Genomic DNA, 14,820 nt, shown 5'->3' on the forward strand with positions numbered 1-14,820 from the left:
AAACCTAAATTTCCTGTTTATTTTGTCTCTTTCTTCCTTTTGAATACTTTTTTACATTCAATAAACGACATATTTGTATACAGATTGTTGTCTTTGTCATTGGCCTTGGCTTGTTATGGCTTTATCAGTTATTTTATTTCTCATCAGTGAGGTAAATTAACTGCTGTGAGCCTAAACCCTGCTGTAACACAGTTAAAAAGGTTCATGTAAGGGAGTTTAGCAGTGTAAAGAAGGTTGAAAGAACAGGATAAGGAGGAGGAGGAGGGTGATTTTCATGCTGTCAGTATTATCACAGGAAACACAGACGGTTGCAAACACTGCAACACAACCAAAAGGAGGAACTGGTCCAGAGAAGAGTTTTCATTTCACAGACAGTTTCAGGATTCAGGATCGACAGGATGAGAATATTTCTCCTTCTGCTCCTCTCACTGGTGACAGGTGAGTCAAATGATTCTGACTTTATTTAACCGTATTAACAACAATTAAACCCCAGATAAACCGATTCACCAGTGGTCTGTATCTGAACTACTAACCAACACAAACTCACCGACAACCCCCAGTTTTATGTTTTAATGTAACTGATAATATTTAGAAAGAAAATATCAATGTACAACACCAATTCCAAAAAAGTTGGGGCGCTGTGTAAAATGTAAGAACAGAAATCAGTGGTTGTCAAATCTCATAAACCCATAATTATTCACAATAGAACAGAAACAACATTCAGATGTTAAACTGAGACATTTGAACATTTGTTGACAAATATTAGCTCATTTTGGAATTTCAAACTGAATTCACCCAAATTTGAGCCGGCTCACTGGGCTTCTCTGAGAAGTCAGAAATGAATCAAGCATAACATTCAACCACTAAAACTCATTTTTCTGTTCAGGAATGACAGTAAATAACTATAATTTGACATATTAATCAAGAAATAATAATGTGATTTACTATTTTTTCAGTTTTTTTGTTAATCAGCAAATTTAAAAATTCATAGATAACAATAATAATTCTATTTTAGCATTAAAAATATCATTTGGGTTAAAGAGCTTCTACATATTGGTGTATTAACCATTGCAGAAACATAAAATATGATTTTGGTAATTACCAATGCTGTTAATTTAGGGCAGCTGTGACATAAACCTTACTTTGGTTAGGGTTAGGGTGGTCTAATACATTTGTTAAGCACTGTATATGTGACGCACATACAGTACATACGTACTTACATTATTTAAATGATTCACCTGTGTATATACGAATTAATACACTATATAGCTACATATATACATGGGGTACCTAGAAATTTAATAAACACATTTAGGGATTCACTAATGTCCAGAGCTTTCATTGTTCTTTGTGTTTCATTCCATGTAGTGAGCTCATATAATATTCTATTTCCATTTTTAATTGTTGTATCGACGGTAACTTCTGAGTCCATTCACTCATATGGATTTAATATTTATCAAATAATATAAGTTAATTCAAAATATAAAGCTGTTGACAGTTTCCATTTCCACTGTCATTATAAAAAATGACGTTCTTTTCTTTTAACTGAACTTTCGAGTCGGTTTGTACAGTATAGAGTCGCTCTACATCCGACCAAAATAAGCAACTAAAGAGACAATCATCTAGTCCCAACTTGTACTGGTTACGACAACTGGGAAATCCATATTTGCAGACAAATGTGATGTCATTCCCAGTTCTGACTTACGACCTCTGAGGTAAAAGGAACGCAGCATTAGTCAGCATTTGAGTCCATTTGTGTTCTGTAGACAGACTCTGATAATTCTACAGAGAACTACAGTTAACACAAACCCTTCTAATAAGGAGGACAGACAGCAGCTCTCCTTTCTGCTCTTTAATAGAAAAAAGGTGTCAGACCAGAACAGCACCTCACAGAGAAACATGTCAAGACCAGGACCACAGAGGGCAGCGTTTCCTCCACCACACAGCACACGCTGCCACAGGCCTGTTTGTCTCAGCTTTTGTGGAGCTTTGGCTGGTTGGTAGGTGTTGGCATCATGCAGTTATCTTGATGCACACTTAGGGTTTTTTTTTTAGCTTCTATCTTTGTATCGCTGCGTTTGCTGGTGTTTTGAAAGATTTAATGCGAAATTCACGTCAGACAGAGAGAAGTTTCTGGTCTGGGTACCGTCTAAACTTCACTTTTTTTTCATTAGTGCATCAAATCTAAAGTAGTGTTCATATCTGCGCTCATCTAAAGATGTCCCTCTTTGAACCACCTTGCCGTTTCCCTCTCCCTCTCCCTCCTGCGTGGTCTTGAGCTGATGTGTCAGTCTCCTGGATCAGTGAGAGCTGCATGAGCATGAAAATAGGATGTTTGATTTGTTTTCTCCTTGCTTCTGTTTCGCACCAATTTTAGATTTACAGGACAGCAAGTAACAAGTGTATTATTTTAAAGCACAGATGTCAAACTCAAGGCCCGGGGCCAAATCCGGCCCGTGGAACAGTTAAATCCGGCCCACAAGATGATCTCATATTTCTGTCAGTCTGAGGTCTGCAGATTTCCTCAAGAATAAAAATGTGAACTTATCCTGATGATTTAAGATTTCCTTGTTGAGTCATAAAATCTGAAAAAGGAGTAAAATGTTTAGATTAGAAGTCAGGAATGTGGGAAACGACATTAATTTGTTTTAATTTCACATTTTCAATTTAGCATCTCACAATCAGGACTCAAACTTAAGATTTTGACTTTTAATTTCATGATTATACATTTTTTTCATATTTTGACCTTTTAAACTCATGATTTTGACTTTCTTTCTTTATTTGCTTTTAAAAAATGTTACTTTTGAATTTCAGTTTCAGCTTTTTGAACTCATAAATTTACTTTTCTCAGATAAGACCTTTCTCCTGATAAGACATTATTGCACATTATATCTAATATAATGTCATACATGTTGATAAATGGTCGAGTATGATCAGTGGCGCCACCAGGATGACAATTGAACGTACGCACAATAACCATTCCAGCACATGAATGACACCTCTAGGACAAGAGCGCACCTTCAAACAGGTGCAAAGAGAGAGAGAGAGAGAGAGAGAGAGAGAGAGAGAGAGAGGCTAACGCTGCAAGTACTGCAGCAAAACATACATTAACCACATGCAGCCAGAAAACTGCCCCTAAAAACATCAGACAGCTTTAAGAGCAGCAAAGAGAAGAGCAGCTAGAGTTACAAGAGAAATTCCACCACTTATAAGAAATAAAAAGCCAGAAGATGGAAAATTCAGAGGACAGGTGTATGCTACATGTAGGCCTCACGTTTTATGAACATTGCTGTGTGTTTTCCACTCTTACTATAGTTACTCCAGATGTTTTAAACTTGCGCCAGCTCATCCCTGGCAAGACAACGTAAAGAGTAATTTTGCGTTAAAATGCTTGTGTTTTGTGTTGGTGGTTTTGTTGGGTGTATTGTGAGGGCTTTATGTGGATAAAGGATTGTTTGTGTGGTGTTTATGTTGTGTTTTGCTTGCAGAGGCTCCGGCACTGTGAATTAGAGTGGGGAAGGCTTTGGTGACTCTGCAGGCCGTGCCATCCAACTGTTTGTGTGTTTATGTCAATAACCAGCGCTGAAGGGACCATGTGGTAGTTGCATAACATTGACAGGGGCGTGTCCCTAGTGTCCCTACCCAATTCTACGCCCCTGCTTCAACATGATCAACAACTAAAGTCAGACGCAGCAGCCTGACATGTTCTAGTGAAAGCAGCAGCTGTTATTGGTTAAACTCACCATCATGTCATCATTATTAGGCCTCCATGTTTACCTGCCTCCCTCAGATCTGCTCCTTTACCTGCCTGATGACATCACCATCACATCCTCCTTTGATTGGTCTGAAAGCTAAAAAAAACACCTGCTGCCAGTAAAAACATGCACTAAAACAGTAATAATTCTGAGGTATTGACTTCAGATTCACTAATAAAAATATAATAAACAAGATAATTTAAAACATGTTAATCTAGCGTGAGACATCCTGCATGACACATTTAACCTCTAAAGCTGGGCTTACACCAAAAGATTTTCAGTCACAGACTAAAACCTGAAAGTCTTTAGTAAATTTTAGGAGTCTTACTGGAGTCACGGCGCGCTACCGTCATCTCTATCTTTAAGTTTAAGGTGGTGCCATGAATTTAGTCATTCATTTTTAACATTTAAAATGTTTGGAAAAAAATATCTGGAATTTGAAAGTGTTTATCAGTTACAAAGTTTGATAAATCAGACGGCTATCACAGCGCTGTTTAATGTCTTTCTTTTTGGCCAGAAAGCTCTGCGCTGTTTAGGGGTACTTGGCTGAAAAAATACTTCACAGGGGGTACACAACTGAAAAAAGACTGAGAACCACTGCACTAGGCTATCCGTACCATGCCTGGGCCCGTTTTAGCCTAAAGTCCGGTACATTTGGCCAGTGTGAGTGCAATCGTTAAGCACGGAAGGACGAAGTGGGCCTAGGCGTGGCACGGATGCAGATGAAGGAGTACAAGCACGGGAATGTGACGTAACGTGAAGTAACAACAAGAGGAAGCCGCTTGAGAGCGCAGCAGCTGCATGATAGAGACAGCAGGATCCCAGTCCAGTCCACATTTCTACCCAGTTTCTGGCAAAGTCAGGCTTTAATGACTGTGAGACGTTTTTAGTTTGTGAAATAAAACCTCTTCCCTTGATTGAGTCACAAACAGCAGCATACAGGCTAACACACACCTTTCATCCTCCGTGCTTTACGGAGAGTGCCAAATACATGGACAAGTGTGTGCTGGGGTTAATCTCACGGCTGATTTAACCTCTCTTATTATAAGATTATAATGCCAAACTATCATCCACTGAATTAACTGACCTCTAAGTCTATTTCATGTCACCAAGAAGTGAAACAGTGATCTTGATGGCTGACGTTTGAACGGAACATCGTTTATTAATCCTTAGGTGTTGTCACCTCCAGCTCTCATCAGAGGGTTAAAATTGCTTTCATCGCGGTAGAAAAAAACTTTTAACAGAACATTTTCATCCTGCTCTGTACACAGGCTGTCCTGTGACATAAGTTTCTTCATTAACTGTCAAACCAACATTTTTAAAGTGTCCAGGGCATCTTTGTGATCTTTTATAACCTCCACTTTGTTATTGTTTTCTGTCAGGAGAGCTGCTGCTCCTAATGTCTGAGCAATATTGATCTCGCGAGATGATTTTCACCTCGACAAGACATCTCGTGACATTTTGATCTCGGGAGGTCTCCTGGCACGAGATCTCGTCACACCTCTAATATACATCCCTAATATATATATATATATACAGTTGAAACCAGAAGTTTACATACACTATATAAAAAGGCACATAAACTTTTTTTTTTTTTTTCTCACCGTCTAACATTAAATCAGATGAAACTTTTCCTGTTTTTGGTCAATTAGGATTACCAAAATTATTTCTATTTGCTGAATACCAGAATAATGAGAGAGATAATTTTTTAGACATTTTTTTATTATTTTCTTGAGAGTCAGAAGTTTACATACACTAAGATTACTATGCCTTTAAACAATTTGGGAAAGCCCAGATGATGATGTCATGTCTTTGGAAGCCTCTGATAGGTTTATTGACAACATTTGAGTTAATTAGACGCACACCTGTGGATGTATTTTAAGGCACACCTGAAACACACTGCTTCTTTGTGTAACATCATGGGAAAATCAAAATAAATCAGCCAAGATATCAGGAAGAGAATTGTGGACTTGCACAAGTCTGGTTCATCCTTGGGTGCAATTTCCAGATGCCTGAAGGTGCCACGTTCATCTGTTCAAACAATTATACGCAAGTATAAACACCATGGGAATGTCCAGCCATCATACCGCTCAGGAAGGAGACGGGTTCTGTGTCCCAGAGATGAACGTGCTTTGGTCCAAAAAGTGCATCTCAACCCAAGAACAAAAGCCAAAGACCTTGTGAAGATGCTGGCTGAAGCTGGTAAGAGTGTGTCATTATCAACAGTCAAACGAGTCCTGTACCCACATGGGCTGAAAGGCCACTCTCCCAGGAAGAAGCCATTACTCAAAAAGAAACATAAAAAAGCCAGATTACAGTTTGAAAATGCACACAGGGACAAAGACCTTAATTTTTGGAGACATGTTCTGTGGTCTGACGAAACTAAAATTGAACTTTTTGGCCATAATGACCATCGTTACATTTGGAGAAAAAAGGGGGAAGCTTGCAAGCCTGAGAACACCATCCCAACTGTGAAACATGGGGGTGGCAGCATCATGTTGTGGGGTTGTTTTGCTGCAGGAGGGACTGGTGCACTTCACAAAATAGATGGCATCATGAGGAAAGAACATTACGTGGAAATACTGAAGCAACATCTCAAGACATCAACCAGGAAGTTAAAGCTTGGGCACAAATGGATTTTCCAAATGGACAATGACCCTAAGCATACTGCCAAACTGACAAATAAACCTGTTTAATCAATAGTTTTTAATAAAGTATCAATGATTCAGTCAAACTGATGTCAAACGATCGTCCGCTGGTTTCCTTAAAGGTAGACTATGCGATTTTTTTCCACTAGGTGTCGTAGGAGAGCACAGCCTTGAAAATGTAAACAAAGAGGAGTTTTTGACACACCTCCGCCACTTTGAAGCCTCCCCCTTTAGCCACTTTAGCTTCTGTTGATCCTAAACACCGATCATATACAAGTTTATATGTAACATTCAAGGCAACCTTTACTGCTAATATCTTTCTTCATACTTGGGTGATTTGAGATAAACATATTTTGAGACACTACCTGATTTGAGTTGAGCTACCTCTGTCTGCAGCCTCCATTTATTAGCAGCAGGCCAACATTAGCACGCCTAGCTTCCATTCATTTTTACCCCACATTTATTTCAGCTGGGCTATCACACTCAGCTTAAATGCCCAACCATGAGAATAGTGCTGTGTCAATAAATCAACACTGGACAAATGCTGAGACAATGCGCACAATGAATGAAAAGATGTTCCTACAGATCCAGGAGAAGCATAGCCAGTTCTTAATCATGCGAGAGCTTTTTAGCGTCGCGTAGGGCTCGCCACCGAGGAAAAGCAAGTCCGATATTAAGTCTAGTTTGTCCTCTCCCTTTGTCAGAGGGTTTCCTAGACAAATGTCGAGGCTTTTTAGGTGGAGGGGAAGTCGGTAGCAGGCCTTCGGTCGGCCGCTTCGGACTGGAGTCTGCCATTTACCCTCCTCTCAGCTGTTTGGGTGAAACATTTACCTGCAGCAGCCCTGCTGCCCCTGGGGGCACATCTAGGAGGAGAGGGGCGTGTGCCAGAGGAGAAGGGTTACCGCCCCAATCCGGTCAGAGTTATAAACATCCCATATAAACAAAACTACAGGGTACCTAAGTTTTAATTCAGTGTGTTGGTACTGTACTCAGAAAAAAACATTTACACAGCATATGTTTGATTTTTATTATATTTAAGTGTAAAATGTCGGATATTCTACCTTTGAATTTCCCAGACGTGAGCTGAACAACAACTTCCGGAGCATCTGGAGTGACTGAGCCATCACTAAAAAACTCGCTGGCCAATAGGGATACGCCCCAGAAAAGCCCGCCCACACGTGACATTTGTGTCAGAACTGAGAGCAAAAACTCAAGAAATGCAAACAAAGGATCAGGCAGCGCAAACGCAAAACTGAGAAGCGAGAGCAAAAGTCTGACCACTGAGAGAGAAAAACAGGAACTGTAGACAAATAGATGCTCAAAGTTCAAAGACTAATAATTTGGTTGCTATTTTAAATTTGTTCTCTTGATGTGAAGATTTTTTTGCTTGGATCACATTTTTTTGTTCTCAAATACAAATTTTTGTTTGGTACTGAAAAAGTGTCCAATAAAAGTTTATGAAACGTACAGGTTTTGTTCATAAAGATAATCTCCATAAATTGATAGAAAAAGAATCGTATCTGGTTCATTAATCTAACTGTTAAAGTAAAAAGCTAACGTCATGCTATATTGAACTACAACACGGTCAACTGAATTTAACGTCATCTCCCACAGATACAAGTGAACGGCAGGCTCAGTTACCACGCTTTGGATGATGACGTGTAGTCTTCCTGACCAACGCTGTAGTCCTTGTTAGCTTTCATTTAGCAACCGCCTCTATTAAGACGTGAAGAGGTACACAATTCAAAGGTGGGGGGCATTTCAGATGTATTTTACGCTGTAGGATAAAACGTTAAACTCTCTTGAGCTTGTGTTCACCACTGACCTCATTTCAGTTATTTAACCAAAAACTCCTTCAAAAATTCCAGAGACTTTCAGACGAGGGAACCGGAAGTGCTAAAATGCAAACTTACTTCTGTGTTTAAGGACTCATTCCTGCTCCACTCTATTCTGTCAGCTCTGAACTCACGTTATCAGGATTAAACAGGAAATACAACTTACCTCCTAGCATGGCAGGGCGCTAAACCAGCTGAATTATGGATAACAAATGTCTTTAGCAGTGAATAATGATGTGGAGAGGAGAGGCAGAACATGCCAAAATTTAAATATTATTTATAATTAGAACATGGTGGATGGAGTTATTAAAAAAAAAAAAATCAAATAATATGAAGATTGGGTGGGGGGAACTAATCTAATGTCTTAAAAAATCCCCTCAAAATGCACTGTTCCACACTATTATGCAAAATAGAGTTTTACAAGATTTTATAGGTTGTAAAGAACTGAAAATGGTCATTCATTGAATTTGCAGCATTAGGAGGTCATATTTACTGAAATCAAAGCTATTTCAATCAGAAACATCTTAACCGGCCAAGTTCCATGTTAACATAGAAGAAATTTGTGTCTGATTCAGAGCACAGACGGGTTCCTGCAGATAAAGGCATAATGAGGAAGGTTTCTGACAGACAAATTCATCAGATTAAGAGAGCAGATGCTAAAATACCATTACAAAGCAGCAAACAGGTATTTGAAGCTGCTGGTGCCTCTGGAGTCCCACCAACCTCAAGGTGTAGGATCCTCCAGAGGCTTGCAGTCGTGTATAAACCTACTATTCAGCCCCCCCTAACCAATGCTCACAAGCAGAAACGGTTGCAGTGGGCCCAGAAATACATGAAGACTCATTTTCAAACAGTCTTGTTGACTGGTGAGTGCCGTGCAACCCTGGATGGTCCAGATGGAGGAGTAGTGGATGGTTGGTGGATGGCCACCATGTCCCAACAAGGCTGTGACGTCAGCAAGGAGGGGGCGGAGTCATGTTTTGGGCCGGAATCATGAGGAGAGAGCTGATAGGCCCCTTTAGGGTCCCTGAAGGTGTGAAAATGACCTAGGCAAAGTATATAGAGTTTCTGACTGACCACTTTCTTCCATGGTACAAAAAGAAGAACAGTTCCTTCTGTAGCAAAATGATCTTCATGCATGACAATGCTCCATCTCATGCTGCAGAGAATCCCTCTGTGTCATTGGCTGCTATGGGCATAAAAGGAGAGAAACTCATGGTGTGGCCCCCATCCTCCCCTGACCTTTAACCCTACTGAGAACCTTTGGAGCATCCTCAAGCTAAACATCTATGAGGGTGGGAGGCAGTTCACATCAAAACAGCAGCTCTGGGAGGATATTCTGACATCCTGCAAAGAAATTCAAGCAGAAACTCTCCAAAAACTCACAAGTTCAATGGATGCAAGAATAGTGAAGGTGATATCAGAGAAGGGCTCCTATGTTAACATGGAACTTGTCCTGTTCAGATGTTTTTGATTGAAATAGCTTTGATTTCAGTAAATATGACCTCCTAATGCTGCAAATTCAACAAATGACCATTTTCAGTTCTTTACAACCTATAAAATGTTTTAAAACTCTGTTTTGCTTAATAATGTGGAACAGTGCATTTTGAGTTTTTTTTTTTTTTTTAAATAATGGTTTTCATAATGAAGTTTGTTCAAAAACATTTGAATTATGCTGTAACGGCTGATGACTTGAAAAAAATTCTGACTGTCATTTGCATCAATATTTAGGAAAACAGGAGAAAAATGTCATTTGCTTAATAATGTGGAAAGCGATGTAAATGAGGACTTTTTCTGAAGCTCTGGGACTGTTTCAGCTGTTCTTTGTCTGATCTACAGGTGCTGACGCCTCGTCTACAGTGACAGGATGCCAAGATGGATGGATTGATTTTACCTGCCAAAATCCCAATGGAAACGACTATCACACTGTCAGTGTGATGAATCAATCAAAAACAATGAAAATAAGTTCTAAAAGTTATCAGTGGGAAATCAAAGACAGAGTGTCCATGTACCATGACAAAAATAAAGGAAATCTGAGGGTGTTTATCAAACAGCTTCAACAGGAGGATGATGGGCAGTGGAAGTGTAAATTTGGCAGTAGAAATTCCCCTGACACCCTGGACCTAAAGGTAGAGACAGGTGAGAAACATTTGGTTTATGTGTGAGTTTATTCAGCCCAACTTTTTCAGAACTGAGTTTATGTAGGTGATCCTTTAACACTGTAGTTTATTTTTCCCTGTCTCTGAACACCTTCTGGGTTTTAAATGTGCTTTAAAAGTTCCTGCTTTTTAATTCACAGATGAATCTGAGTGCCAGGTACCGTACGTCCAAACAGCGTACAAAAAAGCTAAAACCACCATCACATGTGAATACCCCGAAGACAAAAATGAGTCTGAAGTCCAGATTTTCTGTAAAGAGAGAGGCTCCATCTGTGAGGATATTTTATCCACAGAATCTGGGGGGTCAAACGGGTCGTTCAGCCTCATAGAAACTGATAAAGGCTTCAACGTGTCCATCAGTGACATCAACTCAGAGCATGGTGGTGTTTACTGGTGTGGACTGAAGTCTGGAGATGGACGTTATCGAGCTGGAGTCAGCAAAATACAACTAAAGATTCAAAGTGAGTCTCCCTTTATTTAACTGTCTTTATATCACACAAAACAGGACAAGTTTGATAATCATGTTTCTGAAATAAGATGCTTAACTGTGTGATTTATTTCTGCCTTCCTGTCTGCAGATGTTACTGACTTCAAAAAGCGTTCAACAGTCGGGGAAACTTTAGATTTCTTTTTTAGATATTCAGCAGATGAATCAGAGAAATTTGTCTGTAAAGGAGAAGATCCTTCTCTGTGTCATCCTCTCATAAGCACCACAGATAAAAACTCCAGTGGAAGGTTTACCATGAGAGTTGACAAAAAGGAGAATAAAATCTTGGTAACCGGGACAGCGGTGAATCTAAAAGACAATGGTACGTATGGGTGTGGAGAAAAGAGCACTGATGGAACAAAGAGCCACACGTTCACTCACAGGATGCTGCTGACTGTTGGTGAGTCTCATTCTGGTCATGATTGTTGTTGAAGTTTGTGTCTAGTTTTAGTCAACAGAAACTCAATAACCTTTTGGTCCAGTTCTAGTAAAAGAAAAAAGTCCATAATTTTAGTCATTATTCAGTCCCAATAGTTTTATCTTCTTTCTAGCTTCTATCTTTTAGCATGAAGGAGTCTCCTCTTCAGCACTGTGGAGGAGTGAGTTTTTGTGTTTTCTGTTAGTGAAAGGTCTGGACTGCAGGTAGACCAGTTCAGGACACGGACTCTCGCCCTGTGAAGCCATGCTGTTGTGATGGATGTGGTATGTGGTTTAGCATGGTCTTGCTGAAATAGTCGCAGCCTTCCCTGACAGAGACGTTGTCTGGATGGGAGCATATGTTGCTCTAAAACCTCTCCGTGATAACAAGCCGCACGGTCCCATCTGTGGTTTCAAGAAAGAATTTAAAATTTTGATTCCTCTGACCACAGAACAGTTTTCCATGTTTTCTCAGTCCATGTTAAATGAGCTTTGGTCCAGAGAAGACGGCGCTGTTTCTGGATCATGTTCTCATATGGCTTCTTCTCTCCATGATCCAGCTTTAACTGTCATTGGTGGATGGCACGGCCAACTGTGTTGACAGACAATGATTTCTGGAATGTTCCTGAGCCCATGCAGTGATTTCACTACAGAACCATGCCTGTTTTTAATGCAGTGGCCCCTGAGGGCCCCTTCAGCCTTGTCCCTTGCTCACAGAGATTTCTCCAGATTCTCTAAATCTGTTGATGATATTATGGACTGTAGATGGAGGGAGATTCAAAGTCCTAACATTTTCATGGTTAGGAACATTTTTCTGAAATTGTTCCACAATTTTAAGCCCCAGTTTTTCTCAGATTTGTGAACCTCTTCCCATCTTTACTTTTGGGAGTCTCTGCCTCTCTAAAATGCTCCTTTTGTACCCAGTCATGTTACTGACCTGTTGACCTAATTAGTCGCTAATTTCTCCTCCAGCTGTTTTTTCTTAGTATCTCTTACTTTCCCAGCCTTTTGTTGCCCTGTCCCTACTTTTTTGAGATGAGTTTTTTCATGAAATGGTAAAAAGCCTCAGTTTGTGATATGTTGTTTTTGCTCTATGATTAATAAATATGGGTTTATGAGATTTGAAAGTTATTGCATTTTGTTGTTAATGACATTTTACACAGTGCCCCAACTTTTTTGGAATTGGGGTTGTAGAACCAGTTGCTTTATGTGGATATGAAATTTTTTGTTACTGCCAAAAGTACCTGAGACGGAATGTGCTGGAAATAAGAGACTCACGTTAAACACTATTGCCAAAAGTATTCACTCACCCATCCAGCTAATGTAAATCAGGTGTTCCAATCACTTCCATGTCCACAGGTGTATAAAATCATCACCTAGGCATGCAGACTGTTTCTACAAACATTAGTGAAAGAATGGCTCGCTCTCAGGAGCTCAGTGAATTCCAGCGTGGTACTGTGATAGGACGCCACCTGTGCAACAAGTCCAGTGGTGAAATTTCCTGGCTCCTAAATATTCCACAGTCAACCGTCAGTGGTATTATAACAAAGTGGAAGCCATTGGGAACAACAGCAACTCAGCCACCAAGTGGTAGGCCACGTAAAATGATGGAGCGGGGTCAGCGGATGCTGAGGTCATAGTGTGCAGGGGTCACCGACTTTCTGCATAGTCAACGGCTACCGACCTCCAAACTTCATGTGGCCTTCAGATTAGCTCAAGTGCAGTAGAGAGCTTCATGGAATGGGTTTCCATGGCCGAGCAGCTGCATCCATGGGTTTGGCAGTTGCCAGGAGAACGGTACTTGTCTGACTGCACTGTGCCAAGTGTAAAGTTTGGTGGAGGGGGGATTATGGTGTGGGCTTGTTTTTCAGGAGCTGGGCTTGGCCCCTTAGTTCCAATGAAAGGAACTCTGAATGCTTCAGCATACCAAGAGATTTTGGACAATTCCATGTTCCCAACTTTGTGGGAACAGTTTGGGGATGGCCCCTTCTTGTTCCAATGTGACTGTGCACCAGTGCACAAAGCAAGGTCCATAAAGACATGGATGAGAGAGTGGATCAACTTGACTGGCCTGCACAGAGTCCTGACCTCAACCCCATAGAACACCTTTGGGATGAATCAGAGCAGAGACTGAGAGCCAGGCCTTCTGGTCCAACATCAGTGTGTGACCTCACAAATGAGCTTCTGGAAGAATGGTGAAAAATTCCCATCAACACACTCCTAAACCTTGTGGAAAGCCTTCCCAGAAGAGTTGAAACTGTTATAGCTGCAGAGGGTGGACCGACGTCATATTAAACCCTATGGATTAAGAATGGGATGTCACTGAAGTTCATATGTGAGTCAAGGCAGGTGAGCCAATACTTTTGGCAATATAGTGTATCTGGGCATCCCATTCATTATCTATGAGAAATATGGACCTCATTTGCCTGATGGTGGCGCTGTGATTTGGGAAATAAAAATTAATTTTAAAATGTCATACCATCAATAGAAACTGACTCAGACAAGCTGTCAGAATAGCATTTGTTTGTTTGGTTACCAAGAAAAAAACCACAGGATGTTGTTTGGTGTGGACTGAGAGTGAGTAGGACGGGAAGCAGTGAGCTGTTAATGCCTTCATCCTTAATAGGAGTATGAACTCTCAGTATGTCTATAAATTTATTCACTTTTGACTCAAGCTTATAGTTGGATATTTTAAACTAGATAGATTCTACATTTTGTCTAAAACTTATTCTAAACATTTCTATCCTCACAGACAAACCCTGTGCTCCATCAGTGACTATGTTTGACTGACAGAGACTGTACCAATGTTTTAACACATCTGCTATTGTTTAAACCTACTGACAAGTATGTGAAAAAGTAATACTGTTTATTTTTGAATCACCTTTTCTTCCTGTTAGTACCATCATCACCATCTTCATCTCCTGGTCCTACAACTCAGCTGACTCCTGTCCCACCTGAGGATCATGGGAAGAGAGGAGGTAAGATCATTGTGACCTGCAGGAAGAGTCCAGATGTTTAAAATGCGTTTCAAACATTTAAGAAAATCTAATTCTTACAGTTTTAAACAATCGGGGATAAAAGTCAAAATTTCTGTGGCCCAGAGAGTTAGCAAAGACATGCAGCATATCTTCTATACTTCTGTACTAAATACTAAATATTTGGAGGACACAAGTTTGCAAAAAGCACACTGAGAAGTCTAGGTTGTTTTCTATCACACGGCCCTGAATGTCTGTTTGGGGTCAGGAAGTGTGGGACAGCCATTAGGAATGAATGGGAACAGAGGAAAGTTAAACTTTACAGCTCTAAATGGACCTGTACGCTGTAATTATCATCAGAAGATGTCTACATACATTGAATACGATCCCTACACTTTACAAAAAGCAATTTTTACCACAGTTTAACAGATTCACCTGGGATGGAGTTGATAAATAGTCCTGCAGACCTCCAAGTGTCTGACGTCATATAGGCGGATGAAGAACGTCCTGTACTGAGCTAAGAGGCTATCTGAGTCTCTTTAAA

The 14,820-nt window shown here is 40.2% G+C and overlaps 1 protein-coding gene across 1 annotated transcript; it reads left to right on the forward strand.

Annotated features, from left to right (window-relative positions):
* The first annotated feature begins 253 nt into the window (after positions 1-253).
* LOC121506718 lies at positions 254-14,320 on the forward strand. Its single transcript, XM_041782570.1, has 5 exons — positions 254-438; positions 10,078-10,377; positions 10,538-10,858; positions 10,976-11,284; positions 14,199-14,320. Exons 1-5 carry the CDS (start codon positions 399-401, stop codon positions 14,318-14,320), a joined length of 1,092 nt encoding a protein of 363 aa, XP_041638504.1. The 5' UTR covers positions 254-398.
* The last annotated feature ends 500 nt before the right edge of the window (positions 14,321-14,820 follow it).

The sequence above is a fragment of the Cheilinus undulatus genome, linkage group 3 (genome assembly GCF_018320785.1).
Source record: "Cheilinus undulatus linkage group 3, ASM1832078v1, whole genome shotgun sequence".
Taxonomy (NCBI): domain Eukaryota; kingdom Metazoa; phylum Chordata; class Actinopteri; order Labriformes; family Labridae; genus Cheilinus; species Cheilinus undulatus.

Excerpts from the sequence above, each read along its gene's own strand:
- LOC121506718 (XM_041782570.1), top strand. The coding sequence starts at position 399 with ATGAGAATATTTCTCCTTCTGCTCCTCTCACTGGTGACAG. Across the intron at positions 10,378-10,537 it reads GGACCTAAAGGTAGAGACAG|ATGAATCTGAGTGCCAGGTA; the intron begins GTGAGAAACATT and ends TTTAATTCACAG. Across the intron at positions 11,285-14,198 it reads CAGGATGCTGCTGACTGTTG|TACCATCATCACCATCTTCA; the intron begins GTGAGTCTCATT and ends TCTTCCTGTTAG.